This window comes from Takifugu flavidus, chromosome 4, assembly GCF_003711565.1.
Source record: "Takifugu flavidus isolate HTHZ2018 chromosome 4, ASM371156v2, whole genome shotgun sequence".
Classification (NCBI taxonomy): domain Eukaryota; kingdom Metazoa; phylum Chordata; class Actinopteri; order Tetraodontiformes; family Tetraodontidae; genus Takifugu; species Takifugu flavidus.
The window spans coordinates 7,196,087-7,212,501 of NC_079523.1; the positions used below are offsets into that span (position 1 = coordinate 7,196,087).

The 16,415-nt window shown below is 43.9% G+C and overlaps 1 protein-coding gene across 7 annotated transcripts in view; it reads right to left on the reverse strand.

Annotated features, from left to right (window-relative positions):
• Positions 1-16,415, reverse strand: part of LOC130524369 (potassium voltage-gated channel subfamily D member 3-like) — a 52,566-nt gene that overhangs the window by 2,288 nt on the left and 33,863 nt on the right. Inside the window, exons 3-7 of one of the 7 annotated variants that reach the window (XM_057030442.1) lie at positions 7,964-8,126; positions 4,144-4,245; positions 2,063-2,206; positions 690-782; positions 198-442 (exon numbers count right to left, since the gene is read on the reverse strand). In XM_057030442.1, the coding sequence (XP_056886422.1) occupies positions 198-442; positions 690-782; positions 2,063-2,206; positions 4,144-4,245; positions 7,964-8,126 (747 nt within the window). The other 6 variants (XR_008950119.1, XR_008950118.1, XR_008950120.1 and 3 more) reach the window with 6 other exon arrangements.

The window sequence follows — 16,415 nt, forward strand, 5'->3', positions numbered from 1 at the left end:
ATCCTGGAATCTACTTTGATTGTTCTGATCATTAGTATAGTGTTTGAATGTAACCTTTAATTCTTTTGGGTCCACATTCAGTCTTAAAAACTGAACCTGACACCACCTTTGACCAAGGTTTTCCAGTAATGATTGTGCTTTCAGTGAAAGTCTGAGAAATACCTTCCATTAATGGCGGCTGTGCCTTTCAGTTGTACCTTGCAGTGTGTGTGGCCAGGTCACCGCACTGTATGTGGATGGCGCTAAGCTCCTGTAGGGGGTCCTGGTGGGTGGAGGACAGGCTAGCATTGGGAAGTGGAGTGTTTCTTTTTGCCCTGCAGCCGCAGCAGTCCCCCGCCGAGCTGTCGCGGCTGGAAACGGACGGGCTGTGGGACGGGTAGGCCTGCAACGCTGTTTCTAAACAGTTCTGCTCGTACATCTGCTCATCCACAAACTCATGAGCCTGCAGAGGGAACACAGAGGGAAGAAATACAGATAAAAATACAGGATCAAATGTACGCAAAACCACAAAAAAAGAGCGAAATACAACGATCATTTTAAGAATCAGCTCATTATCACTATTTTACAATATATTCTTGTAATTCTGCATTTTGTTTGACTGAGATAGAATTAAAATTCAAATGCTGCTGCCATGGTTGGAGCTTTTTTCCTCTAAATGTGGGATCAGCAGTCAAGTAACGTGTACCCACAGTGGTTTTCTCCAGACAGTGCAGCAGGTGGTGGTGTTGACTCTCCAACAGAGAGAGAGACTTATTCATCTTCTGTTCATCTTCCTCTGTGTCCTTGAGAAGCAAAACAAAACACACACACACACACACACACACACACACACACACACACACACACACACACACACACACACACACACACACACACACACTGCATTAATTAATGTAACATGGATTTCTCAGGCTTCTCCTGAACTGTTCTATATGACAGGCTTGGATTTGTTCCATTGTGCAGATTTCAGATCAAACTTTTCTGTTAACTGAATAGGTGTCTTTGGGTTTTGTGTGATGGTTATTGATGCGCACAGAAAAAAAAACAATAGCTGAGAATAAGAAAGAGAGGGAAAAAGAATAATGGAAGCACTTTTTCTTTTTGGTATTTATCCAAACAGGACTTGGTTTGAAGGCTCGGGGTCCATTGCAGCTTAGTCTCAAAGTATTCACAATTGCCAAAAAGCATCAAAACTGGAAGCAAATTAATTTCCCCCCGCAGCACACATTGTTACTCAAAGGATTTGGGTGGGTGGCGATCCAGCGCAGGCACGCTCATTCAGACTCCGGACACGTGAACAATAGAGCACGTGGGCCGAGGAAAACGGCTTCCGATGCCTCGTTCTCTGCTCCAAACCCTGCACGGCGAGAAAGAGGGACCCTTGTCGCGATCCAAAGCTCCTCTCATGTGAACACGCTGGCTTTGATGTGGTCGATCTGAAACGTGTCGACGGCGTTGGCGTCACAGAGGGGCTCCTCACATCTTAATAAATGAAGACAGAATCGCTCTTTACAAACTCGAGGAGGGGATACGGGACGCCTCTCCTCTCATTTATGCTGTGACCTGAAAGTCAGGACAGATGATTTTATTTACATTTCTGTGACTGACGCCGGCTGGGACATGACCAAATAAATGTTCTTTGGCTTCACCGTGCAGTTGAGTTTGAGGCCTGTTAACCTTTGACCTGCTGTGACCCCTGTAAAGTAAAAATGACATAAATAACAAGCAGCTACATACAGGCTTCATTATGTCCTCCTCAGCTCCTCACAGGGAGATAAGGGGTCGATCCTGGAGATGATGTGTTCCTGAACATGATGAAAATGACGACAGGAAGACAGCTGATGAGAGCTGGATGACAGAGCAGGAGGTCGCTCTAGCAATGGTCAGATATACTGACAGATATATGGGGCAAATGTTCCTTCAGTCTAACCATATTATCATGCGCCTCCCTGTCCGACTTCAGATGCTATAGATGCTTCTGAAACCCTGCCGCTGACAAGAAAGACAACAAAATATTAACCAAAAGCATCTTATGTTTTTAAAAATGTCCATAGTTATTCACCTCAGCTTGTTTTCCCCTTGCTGGAAAGTTGGCAAGCATCCTCAAGGGTTGTGTGATATGATCACGTAGACCACCAGAGGCCTCCCCATCGACCCGCAGCAGCAGTTCTGCTAGTGCCTGCCCAGACGTGACCTTGTGGAGCAGCTGAATTCACAAGGTGGTGCAGGAACCCATCAGGCCCACCAGGTCAGAGCAGAGACTCTTTGTTGTGATATTGGATTTTCATGAAATAAGAGGAATAAAAACAAAGGAGCCGACAGGGAGAAGTCCAGCAGGACAAGCCGGCCGTAAGTCTTTATGGGCCAAAACACAATATAATTGTTTATTCCATGGTGGCTGTAAATCTATGTAGAATAATCTGTCTGTTTTCTCTCTCTTTAAACAGGGATGATCAATAAGCTATAACAAACTGAACAAATCACATGTGTGACAGTGATGTGATTGATCAAACTAATCATCCTTTGAATTAACTTTTTACTCTCTAAAAAAAAAGAAAAAAAGATCTGCAACCACTCCCATCCCTGACTCACGCTGCACACGACTGACAGCAGTGACGGCGCCATGATTCGATTCAGCAGGACACACACACACACACACACACACACACACACACACACACACACACACACACACACACGCACGCAGGTCGCTTCGAACACACAGATGGCATTTATATGATAATTCTAACCACTTCCAGATCCCCGTGAGCTTTCACGGTGGACTCGATTAAATCCAAATGGTTTTTACTAACCATCCGCAAGGATGGTTAGAGTGTGTCACTGAAACTAAGAGTGATGAACTGGATGGGAGGGATATAGGCAATTTAATCATGCAAATGTATTCCATTTTTATGTGCTGAGAAAGTAAAAACAAACAAGTAGACATGAAACATGGATTTGTTACGATCCCAAATCCCCCTCCTCAGAATGACCACACCAAACAACCCAAAAAGGGGTCCTGCTGTTTGGCTTTGAGATTTGCCTTCGCAGATATACAACAACTTTTATGGAGCGCATTTTGTGTCTGCAGCAGGAAACGACCGTGATTAATTATTCATGGCATCCACAATCTGCATGTTAGCTGTTACTTTTGCATGTTTGCAGCCATTTTGTTGATTGGTACGTGGCCCCTGGATGGCGTTCAATTTTAAAATGTAACCAACAGACATTCGCAACAAAACAGCCGCTGGACCGTTTTACAAGAATTGGAACAGATTTGATTCTAAGGAATATTTTTCGGGTCTTGTTGCTAAGTTTGACCTGTGCTACTGCCTCGTGAGCTAATAAGGAAATAGCTGGACTGGCTGATGATGCATGAATACACAAGTAAAAAACAAGAACAGACTATAATAAGGGCTGAATTTACCATTTCGAGGAAAATATATACTCAGCGCAGCACAAATGCTCCCCTTAAACCTGTGAAGCCTCTTGGCAATTTTAAACCTGAGGGATCAATTTGAATGAGAGCGTCACTGAACGCAGCTTCTAGTTATTAACCTACAAAATGCCAACACACAGATCTACGTATTGATGATGCTGGTTCAATGCATCATAATATTCTAATGGTCTCTGACATTGATTTTAAGCTAATTCTAAGCATGACAGCCAGTAACGTATTCTCCAGACGTAACTGCTGTATTTAAATCAGTTTTCTGGGTTTCCCCAAATACGATTACAGTATGTTAGAATCACTTGGACTTTAGTGCCAATACACAAAGAGCAGTGGTGATCTTCAACTGTGGGCAACAAGGAGCAACCGGAAACACATCCACAGTACAAGAGTCCTGCAGGAAAAGTTTGTAATTTTGACCCTGCTCCTGTGGCAGTGATGGAGGCCACATCAGTGGCCAGCCAGCAGGCAGGGTGCCATCAGACTCGTTTGCTCACTGGTGCAGACTGAAGTTTGCTGCAGCCTTTTTAAACATGCCATTCATCATAAGATTCCCAACGGCACAAGCAAATAAAATGAAATCGGCTACAGAGCTATAATGTGAGGAGATTTTGTTCCACCTTTGACCAAGGTTTTCCAGTAATGATTGTGCTTTCAGTGAAAGTGTTCAGGGGGGCAGGGGCCTTTCTTACCGTAAGCTCCAGCAGGTCGTTCAGCAGTCCTTTACGCTTGCTCTGGATGAAGGCGTTGGCGCTGCTAGATTTGGATATTCTGATCCTGGCCAATCTGGCTTTCTGGGTGTGGGAAGAAAAGGTCATCGAATCAAACAAGGTGGGTGTGAGATAACAGAAGATGATTAATGCCTTGTTTACTGGTGAGAACATTGGGGGTGGGGGGGTTCTATTAATCAAACCCCATTTCTATTTTGGATTTGCAGATGCAGAGATGTGCTCATATCTGCACGACCAAAGACTCATAAACGTCAACATCAGTGCCGCGAGCTTTATTGACTGAAGCTGGAGAAAAGGCTGCAGTTTGCATGCCAAACCAGAAGATGGCAGTGTACCCACCTGGATGCATTACTCACTCATCGCTCATTATGGACTATCCCCTGTCACCCCCCCCCCCCCCCCCCCCCCCTTCCCCCCAACACTGCTGTGCAATAACCATGAAAATGTACCGTGCAAATGCCATGTAAATATAAACCCAGGCTGCAATTAAAAATTTGCACTAAAGAACTAAAGGGCAGAATATGAAAAAAGTCTTGCAGGAGAATGAAAAATAAACATGGCTACTCTCAGTGATGGACCACGCACCCCTTACAACCTAGTCCCCCCCCCCCCCCCCCCCCCCCCCCCACCACCACCACGTGTTTTTTCTTCTCCGTCCCCTTTCCTGCCCTTTTTTTGTATTTTTCTGTATCAGTTTAAAGTCCCTGAATGCACCATGACATCGGATCATAACCTCAGAGTTTTGCATGAATAAACTGTTAAAAAAATTTGTGCACAAAAGGCAAATTACATTTAAAAAAAATGTTTTTTTTGCATATTTATTCAGAGGGAAGATCGTTGCAAAAAAGATGGATGCGATGACAAAAGAGAGAGACAGAGGGCCAGAGAGAGCGAGAGAGAGAGGAATAAATAAGAGAGAAGTAGGATAGCAATCAAAAGAATGAGTATTTATTGAAAATGAAGAGTATATTACGTAATTTGTTACTTCAGCCCATCTAAAGTGAGTCACAAGTCTTGTTATCCTGTTTTTATTCCTCCATTAATACACATTTGATAAGGAGGAGAGATGAAGAGATCTTCGCCTCACGGACACAAATCTAAAGAGATGAATTTGTCTGTCAGACTCTGGGTACCTGTGAAGGTGCTCTGCTGGTCTCAAATCAGTTTTCTGCTGCGTCCCATCGAGTCTTCAGGGAAAACATGATAGAAAAAGCTTTGCAAACATATTTGCAGTAGAAAAGCCACCCCCTGATAGTAAAGGTGAGTGAATGTGGGTGTTGCATGTCCTGGAATTGATTATCTTTGAACAGGCAAACGCTCTGCACCTTAAACCGTGTGGACGGTGCAAGTGTCCACTGCTGAAGAGGATTTTCTTCGGACCCTCCTACATATATTATAGGAACTGCAGTTATTGTACTGTGTCATTAAATCAATTTTACTATTCGTCTCCTGAGACGCGGAGGTCAGGATGGAGCGGGTGAACGGGGTTAATATCAAACACGTGTCCTGGGGTGCGTCATGATCCTAGTTTTGCTAAATATTGTTATTGAGGCTTATTCCCTTTGACAGAGATGCCTGGCTGTGAGTCACAACAAGCAGCTCTGTGATTGAGGTTAAAAGTCAATTTTCTCACATTTCACAGATTCTAATGTGCAATTACAGATACAGGAAATTTCATTAGTTCTCTGAACTTCTCGCCATCTTTTTTTTATTTTTTTTAGGTCAGGAATGAAATGCGATTTAAAGCATGAGGGGGAAGCTGAAATCAACATTTGTATACGATGTGCATTGCGCTCGGGGAATTGGGACACAACAATGGTGGCAACGGCTCAGTTCAACTATATTAAGCTAATTATTCTTTCTAATTAAAGATTTTCTTTTCTTTTTACAAAGTATAACAACAGCGCTTTGTTGAATGTTTTCCTTCATCTTTAATTACAGATCAGACTTTTAATTTAGTTAAGGAACCAGAAAAATCTGCACTGCTTTTAAAGACGTGCACTCAGCTGCAGTGAACAACAGACGGGGAACACGTGCACACGAGTGTGGATGCAGTCGGGCTGAAGGAGCGAGCCCAAAGCCAGCAAGGTCAAGACAATATCCTGTTCCCGTCCATTTACTCAGAGCGAGTGCAAGAAATGCAGGAATAATATAATTAATGTCGCTTGTTTAAGCGCTCAGCAGGAACATTTGCAGTGAAAACACTGAAACATTAAAGACAAACTGTCTTTTTTACAACGTTCCAGTATCATGCTGGACACACTTTTATCACATAATCGTTGCGTTTTCAATAAGAATATTACATGTCATCATATTGTGACTTGGACTATGTTGTAAGTGCAGATGTTTTGGGCTAATTGAATAATTTTTTAGTATTTATATGTTTAGTAAAATCTTGGTGAAAAGTCTACTTTTGCAGCCAATTTTTTACAAAAATCGAAAATATTCAAACTAAATATCCCAAGGGAACACTGCAGCTTGCCGTAATTACTTACAAATTGCAAAATATACGAATAAATAAAATAGTATTTAGAATTGAGTATTTGAGTATTTAGAATTGTTTCAGTCTACAAACCTGTAAAACATACTTGACTTTAAAACGCACGGCATTTTCTTGCCTGAAAAGTTTCACTCTGTTCAGGTTGAAAATCCACCAAACACATGCTCGCAGCAAAATACATCCAAAAAACAACCTCAATTAGCTCTCAGTATCTGCCCTCCGAGGTTGCAACCATTTTTTATCCAAAACCCGTGAAAAGGTCGAGTCTGGTGGGTGAGTGTGCCGAGAGGATAGTTGACATTTGGCAGTCAGATTTGGAGTGTGTGTGTGAGACAGAGGCCTCTTAACCACACAAGTCTTTTCGGCGTTCTCGGAAGCTCCTTCCCTCCACGTCTGTTGAAGAAGACAAAGATCTAATCCCACCGCCGTGTAATTTCCTACAGCATTCCCAAAGACAAACGCGGCACCGTCAGAGTGGCGTTAGTTCCACCCTAAATAATGGAATGAGCGATTCCTGAAACTCGTCTCATCAACTTAAACACTCTTCTTTGAGTGAGCTTGGCCAAATGTCGAAGCCTCATCCAGAAAGACAGGCTAGCCCTGCATGTAGATGAATGACAGACACCTTTCACACGTGCAGTCTGAGATGGGAACAGGGGCTGGACGTAGTCCTGGATCAGTCCGGGAGCTGGGGCGTTTCAGCCTCACATGCTCACACCGAGCCTCCAACCCATGTAATGAGAAGGAGTTTGGACTGTGGGGGAAAATCTAGAGTACCCAGAGGCCCCGGGAGAACATGTACACTAAAAGGACTTTTCTGATGCGAGACGACTTGCTAACTGCTGCAGCACCGTGCCGTCGTGCACAGACGGAGAGGGATGGAGCTCTGCACAGAACAAATAGAACCCTTATCATCTGATGGGCAAACGTAGGTGAGGACACAGGTTTGTTCTCAGGTTTATATGGTCCCAGCCTATTTCTACATAATAAACGTCGGATTCATTAATGATTTTGTCTTATGTTTCTCTTAAATCTCTCATGTAAATGATAAAAGAGCTTCAAAAGGTTTCCTGACACAGCCATTAGTATCCGCCCACCTGCTGTCATTACCCAGCACTTGAAGTTCCCCTTCATTCTCATTATCCTGATACTCCTCGAGGGCATTTGAAAAACAAGAGTGAGCCCTGCTAATGGTCAGACATTCGCCGGTGTGCACGTCGGGTACAGGAGTGTGACCGGCACAGCAGATGGGATGCCCCGGGGTGTTGGCGCCCCTTTTACCTTCTGAGCGCGTCGCTTGTCAGCTCTCTGGTTCTGGTGGTAGATGCGACTGAAGTTGGACACGATGACGGGGACGGGCAGGGCGATCACCAGCACGCCGCTGAGGGAGCAAATGGAGCCAAATATCTTACCGGCGATCGTCTTTGGCACCATGTCGCCATATCTGTTGAGGGGGAAGATGAGAAAACATGTTGAAATAAAGCAGATCAGAACACAGAAGGACTCCACCTCAGTGGCCAAAGTATCTAAATGGTCCCAGAGGGACCGTGCCCATTGATTTCTACCGCCTCAAATCCATCAGCGCATGCAGCGCTTCGTTTTTTCCCCCCCAGGCATTAGGTCGCTTGATAGACAGAACAGATTTCAGAATAAATGGCTGCTGTTGAGGCAAAGGTTGCCCCTGTATCATCATCAAGCTCGAGCGGACAGCTCTTGTGGTCTCATCCTGGCCGACAGGTGAGCTCATGTCTTTTTAATCACCTAACTTCTGATGCCTGAGCTGTGTGATGCGCCGGCTAAAATATACGAGCGCTCAGTAATGAGAGTAACTCTGCTGGCTGTAAAACCGAGACGATGGCCTGAAAGACACCCAAATGTTCCAGCTGCAGGAAACGACAGAGGAGGTCTTTAAATCTCAGTCGGTGCTTCGGTGCGATCCAGCCCCCTCACATAAACCTGCTGAAGTGGCCTACGTGGACGTGAGAAACCGGAACAGTATTAATTATCAGGTCGTTATTGTACAGGCTGAGATGAAGCGGCTGATGGAGCCATTTAAAGCCATTCTCCTCTGCTGCTCTCCTTTTTCCATTCTTCCCCCTTTTAAGTCTGCCCATCCTCAGTTTCCATCAGGCTCCCAGTAATTGGATTACACAGGTGAATGGCTGCTGTTACAGGTGGACAGAGGTAAAGAGATAGCACCACTGCTATCTACGCAGCTCAGATTATAAAAAGACACGTCAGTGAGAGCCAGGATGAAACCAGGGTGCATTCACTGACCCACTACTACTGGCCACGGGGACGTGTCGTGGAACAAGTCATTTCAAGCTAAAGACTTCTTTGACGACCTTGCGTGCATCCGGAGGGAGAGAACGAGGAAGAATAAGACACAAAGCTAATTTTACCTGCTGGTTAGTAAACCTTGTTTTGCACTTAGGTTTTGACTCTTTATTTGTTTTAAGACAATCCTAACTCTCCGCTTCTGGCTGATTGGCCCCTGTTGCCAGGCTTCTCCCCTCATCTCTATGATGCTAAGGCTCATGTGCGGCTGACCACTGTGACTCGAAGTGAGTCGGTGCAAGCTTATCACATTTTGGCCCACTGTCAATGCCGAACCGTGCTGAAATCGCCGGTCTTTTCTTCCTGCTTGTCACCCACCAACTGAAGAGCTGAGGGTTAGCATGAGCCCAGCCTCCTGCTGAGCAAACAAGATCAGGAGGGAAGTCGTGATGCCGGTTAAATCCCCTTAAGAATGACTTTTTTCCCCCGAATATCATTTTGACAATGTAAGAAGCGAAGAGGACGTGATATTTACATGAAAAAGAAGCGACACGAAGGCCTCCTACTGATGGTCTAGGGCAAGGATTTGTTATTCAGGAAAATAAAGTTTGGATGAAACCTTTTTGGAGGCAAACAGACTTAAATGTGCACTTTGCTATGGAAAACTCGGATGCTTCTTTCCTTCTGTCCAGGTTGAGGCCCTGCTGGAAACTACACCCATTTCTTGCTTTCATTTTTGAAAAGTAACGGCCACATTTTGAAAACAGCACTTTACACAGGAACACGTGGAACACCGCCGTTTCCTCGTCAGGTCACTTGTTGACAGTGTCTTTTGTAAGGTGCCACGAAATGCACATGTGCACGGATGTTTCCTTCTTGAGCCATGCTAGGCCAGCATGGTGTAAACAGATGCAAAATGCATCCCCGCTGATGATGAGGACGGCGTTAATCTGGAGTTAATCTGGAGTTAATCTGGAGTTAATCTGCCATTGTTGGTTATTAGTGCGATCTACTCGTGCGCACTCGTCCACGTGTGCACAAAACACACTTCTTGCTTCTGTTGCACACCTGTGCAGGTACCTCCCATCTTCCAAAACTGTAGTTTTCTGTGTTTACATGGAAACAGAGGCAAAACTGACATTTGCATGTCCAAAACAACTGGACAATATTAGTATTGTCAGTTAGGTGCAGCTTGCACAAACCAACTAACCAACTGTGAACTACTGAAGGGCAGGGATGCCATTTATTTTTGTACGTACACTGTATCATACAAGATGTGGGATAAATCACCAAGCAAATACCAATAAAGGAGTTTGTCTCTGGACTTCTCTAAGATCCAAAAAGGCACTGAAATGGACTAAAACTGGAAAGCAAACGATCCTGTGCTGCCTCGATGAGGTCCACTGATGCTGAGCTTCAACTGGTTAAATAACGGAGATGCTGCAGGAGGAAAATCACGTCATAAAGGTAAATGTAAACAACAGGACATGTTTGTTCATTTCTTTCTTTCCATTTCCGTGGACGTTGAGCTTCCTCCGCAGCCGTGGACCAATCAGCTGTGGCCTTTTCTCACCACGAGTGTCCACTGAAGTCACAGAATCACGACTATATGTGATGCTGTGATGTCCTAATCCCAACCCGAATGGCTGGACAGAGACATTAAGGACATACGAGGCATTGGTGACTAGTGACCAGAGGACAACATCTGCACCTGACAGTACATCTTCGAGAAGGAGAAGTTCACCGTGACCACAACATGGTCCCACTGCATTTGTAGAGTGGTGAACAATATTTAGATTTTTGCCCCCAAATATTTTTCGTAAATTGCATAACCACATTCTTTAACCATCTCGGTCAAAAGAATGTGGGTGGTTGCAGGGAAATTACCAGACGCTTTAACCACAGGAATAAAGCGAGTCCGCGGGGGTGTGATTATCGACTGCGAGATATGCAAAAGAGGAAGCCTGACAGCTACAAGTGAGGATTTTGCATTATTCAATTTTATAAGTTACGGCTACACACACCAAACCCGGTAAAACCCTTTCAGGAAACACAGAGAGATGGCCTGAATGGAGCTTCCAGCTCAGCAGGGAGGGAGGCAGAAATATTACTGCAGGAATATTAAAAAGTGATTTGACCATAAAGCTGCTCCTGCCTGCAACACTTTCAGACAAATGACTTCACTGCTCACGGTGCTGACGGGCCGTTCTCTCCATTATATCTTGGCGCTGGCAGTGGTTAAGACTTTACACCTATTAGGACGCGAGAGGCTCCATTTCAAATGCAACACTGGGGAACTTACACAATGAGTTTCTATGTAAAAGAAATCGGCTAATTGGCGTTATGTTCAGGATTAGCTTGATTCGCTCAGTGCAGATTGCTCATTTCCAACCGTGCACCCAGATGATTTTAGATGATAACGTTAGCATGTAAAATATTGAAATGATACAATAAACTGATTAGGAACTCTAGGAAACTATAAGAACCATACAAGGGAAAACACTGGAATGACTTTGTGTAACATTGACACGAAACGTCATGAATCTGCATATTTTTCTTGTCTCTTGTGAAAAGTCTCATCATTTCTCATGTCAGGAAAAGGGCGAATATTATAAAATACAAGAATGAATAGAGACCAAATGACTGCAGGAAGATGTTGTGCCCTTGGACAAGTTTACTCAGAGACGTACTTCAAAATTAAAGCCTTAACGGAGCAAAGATGCCAGGCTGATGAAAGGATTATTAAAGGGATAGCTGCTTAAAAAGGGACAATAATACACATTGATTGTATGACTAAATTCATTGCATTGTTAATGTTGATTTTCTATTCATTTAACTGAGCCGACAAGCGATTAATTCAAATAAATACTTATTAACATTATTTAAGGTGTTCAAACTATATTCTGGAAAGGTGGAAATCAATGAAATCAACTTGACTTTTTCCAATCAAGTAGCTCTGTTACTGCAGCGAAATCCTCCGGCTGGGTCCTGGTAGTTCTGTGATCGGCATAAAAACGGCACAGAAGCTGCTTTTTTTGTTGCATTTAAACGGCGGTTTGAAGCCAAAGCAATCAATGCGGTTTCCACGACGACATGATGAGGAATTGTGATCACTGTAATCTGTGCTCACAAACGTAATCACAGGAGCCGCTACAGGTCGAAAGTTTTATTTTAATCATACAGTCTTCCGCATTTGTTCTCACTGTGTCAACCTGTTCTCGGAGTTTAAAGTGTGATTGGTCATTTTTGTGTTTTTCCTCGAAGATTGATCACCTGAGCCAGAGAACCTGTAATGGTCAGAAAATGCAGCAATGACCAAAGTTAGTGGGCATCAATCACACATAGTAGTCATCCATCTCTCTCTCTCTCTCTCTCTCTCTCTCTCTCACACACACACACACCACACACACACACACACACACACACACACACACACACACACACTGACTTTGGCATTCTTCAGCCCCCTACCTTAACGTAAACCTCCATCTTAACCTTAAATCAAACTCTCAACCCTCAAACTGAAACAAAATGTTCTCACTTCCCAAAAACGTTCTGACTTTGGGGACGGAATTCACACCTGGTCGTCACCATAAATCTTTCCTATTGACGATGCAGGCTGAGCTTGGGGATGGAGCCACAATAATGTGTTTTCTCATGAGAATATTTCACCTTTTCTGTCATTAAACTGAACATAACATAGAAAAAAAAAGCTTCCGGTTGGTTTGGGAAGAACATTCATATTTATTGTGCTAATTACACATGTGATCCCTCTCGATTTAACTAATAGTGGCTTGACCTCTGTTAGAAAGAACGGAATGCACATTTTGGTCTCAGATATGCGGTGGAGAAGGCGGCCCAGCGGGAGCCGTGTTGTGGACGGCTGCCAGCAGCTGATTGGGATGGACACTAATGATGCGGCTCAACCGAGAACCCAAACTGATCAAACGGACTGTTTGAAACATTTTTAAAGTATTTCGAGATGAGAGACATCAACGAGTTACAAAGGGATGCTGAATGTTTCTCAAGGCTCATCTACAAGATCTGCAGCAGAGGAGAGGATGGTGTTCTCTCTTTCAACAGATTTAAGGACACAAGCTGGAGTCCTTATCAAGGACACGGTTCACATTTCCTGTGTGTCTCCTGAGCAAATCTAGTGGATCTGGTACACTTCATAGCTAAAAGCTTGGTTTTAGGTCCAATCTGCTAGATCTCTGTCCAATTTTGTGACATCAGGAAGCTCATTTTGCTGCTGAAACCAGAGACAGTCCCATCCAAATGTCAAATGCCAGATTGGACAGCCTTTGACGAGAGCCGATGATAGAAAATGGGACCAGCTGATCAAAACTGTAATTCCACATCTTTTCAGTCAGAATTTTAAATGTTGCTGGACCTGGGTCGACTAACCTTCAATAGAAAAATTTAAAAGACAAATAATATCGTATAACACGACACAGGTGTTGGCAAAAGGTGTTGTGTCCTTTCCCACCTTTGTCATGAATTTTGTCCCCTCTTAACCCAAACTGGAAACAACGAAAGCTCAGCTCATGCTGGAAAAACACCTTATTCACATTATTTGAACAATATTAAGTGCAGTAGATGAACGGAAGCTCAGAGTTGTGGGTTAATTGCAAAGTTTGTTTAAAACATGGCTTGTCAGGAGTCATAATACTGTATCGGCTGCATTCACGTCAGCTTTGATTGAGTAAAATCACATTTTCTTTTTTCCCCTCTCTTCATTGAAAGGCTGAACAGGAGTTCAGAGCTATCTGAATGACAAATTCAGCAGCAAGGTGAAACAGTAAAAAATGGACAGCGAAAAAGACAGTTAAAAGAAGCTATTTTAGTTTTCCTCCTTCATCTTACTGCTCGCCATCTTGCAGAGCAAAGTTGCAACAAATTGTTACATAAAATGCAGCAATTTTCTCAGTTTGAAGTGGAAAAAGGCGGCCAGAAATCCCATTTGATGCAACGCCTAAAATGTGAGCTGACGTGACAACAAACTGTAATCGCACCAAAGTAGCCTTAATGTTATCACAGATTTCATTAATAGCACAACAATATGAATGAAAAGTCCAAGGTACTGATGCGTAACCTTGTTTAAAACCACTTACACATCAGCACGGACGCATTCCTCGCAGCCCTTTCTGATCTCGTTTCTTGCTCTCTTTCATGCTCGAGGACAGATTTGTGATCCTGTCCTTCGCTCTGGACAGTGCACAGACGTGGACATGCTCGGCTCTGTGGCTGGACACAGAAGTTCCTGCAGAGAGGAGCGAACCTGCAGCAGAGGGAGTGCAGGACGACGTCCCCAACAGCAGCCAGTGCTTGTTTCAGAGCACGAATAGAACACCTCAGAGGTGGGACGGATGAGGTGTCAGACACCGCGCAGCAAAAATCTCATTATAAAGAGCCTTTTCTTGTTTGAGATGATGCCGTGCAAATATTCATATGCATTCAAAATATTCTTTTTGACATGCTGATACAGCTCCACCAGCGCCCCTTTTTTCTTTTTTTGGCAGCTGTTCTGAAGGTTTTTGAAGACCAGAACACATAACCTGATTTTCAGAAGTCACATATAGCTGGAAAATGTTCCGGACCCTTTTAATGGAATGTGTATTTCAGCACAACAGCTGGTGTGAAATCATGTCCTTTCACGGCTTGGTCACAGTCACATTCTCCATCTCTTCACTTTGACAACCTCCACCTCATGAATTCAGAGTTGACTGTGCTTCCTTCATCGGGATATTTTTTTTGGTTTCTACCAGGCACAAAATTTGGGCTTTGCAGAAATATTTTGGATGCAAAAAAGGACAATGTGGTGTCCCTGCAGGTCTGCAGTGCAGTGTTTGTGTTACTCCTGTGTGTAGGTATTTGAGTACATTTAACCCACAGGTCCCAAAGTGAAAGAGAAAATGAAACCACTGACGTCACTGGTCCAAGAACCCACAAGTGGAGTGAAATATAGATGCTCTCAGGTATCGTTCAATCCAATCAGGCTAAGAAAATAGGGAAAAAACTGTTTCTTTTTTTCAACTTCAGCGAGCACAAAGTGATTTCTGCACTCACACATGCCTGAGTGCAGGATGGAACCCCCCCACTTGTTGTGATGATCTGCATCCAAGTTCAGCAAAGTTGAACTGTGAGTGAAGCGGGAAGCGTATTTGCTGACGTGATTCTCTAATTTCGCGCATGTGTGACCACACCCTTAAGCTCTGCACATTTCCATTCCCCCCTCGCCGCCCTCGCGGATTACTTCTCCGAATCGATGCGCTCCGTTCTTTGCTTCTGTTCGGCAGGCCTGCACGGGTTTTGTCATGGAGTTTCTCTTTGTGGTGTCAGACGCCGTTTCATTGACAATTTCAGCCACACAATCATCCGGAGTAATGAAGCATAGTGTCCTGAGGATGTGACAGGAAATTCATATTTGTCCTTTGTGTTTCACTCGTCTGTGGAAGCGTGGTTACAGCGTGTGCGGCTCAGAAATAGGTTAGAACTACAGAACATTCTGAAACAATCCTATCTGGGCCCTGACCGGGGCAGCGGAACGCATATTAACTTTGTTTTCGTGATGAAAAAACCCCCAACATTAATTCTGCTAAACCTCCACATTTCAGTGGATGCAGACAGATTGCTGCAAAAGTCTGTTACAAACACGGCATTATTCAATAAGCTCTTGCTTAATGAAAATTTTTTTTGTCTCTTTGAGCAGAGGATTTACGGCGTTAGTGTATGACGCTGCTAAAATGTCAGGCAGACTTATCCAGGATGAATAATGAACATTTCTGTGTGTTTGGAGTGATACACAATGATGAAATGCGAAGCTGAAACTGACTAAACGCTTGCAAAATCAATGCAAGTGTTTGAGCAAAGCTAAAGAGAAATGTGTCCAGACAGTTTCCCCTTTACATGGACTGAGCCTCGTCCTGTCCATCCGTCCGTCCGTCTATCCATCCATCCATCCATCCATCCATCATCCATCCATCCATCCATCCATCCATCCATCCATCCATCCATCCATCCATCCATCCATCCATCCATCCTATAATGACTGGCTGTTAGAGGCACACATACACTTTGGACAGCTCCCCAGTCCATTACAGACGTGCACGTGCATGCACGCACGCACGCACACACGCACACACACACACACGCATCTAGTTTTATTACTTAAATAGAACCCTGAGGTGGCTGTGCCGTCTGTAAGCTTTAAGATAAATGATCTTATTTGGCACAAGAGTGTGCAGCTTTAAGTCACTGTTAAACAAATCCTCCTCCTCTATGTTTGAACAAATATTTTTCACCTGAAACTCTCTTTAAAAACCCAACAGCATCCATAGCGTGAGCACTCGGGTGACCCTGCCAACTTTGTAGGTCTTCAAATCCCCCCTTTAGTTTGTTTTATCAGAACTTTATCTTCTAAATGACGCTCACCCCTGACTTTCCAACACCGCTC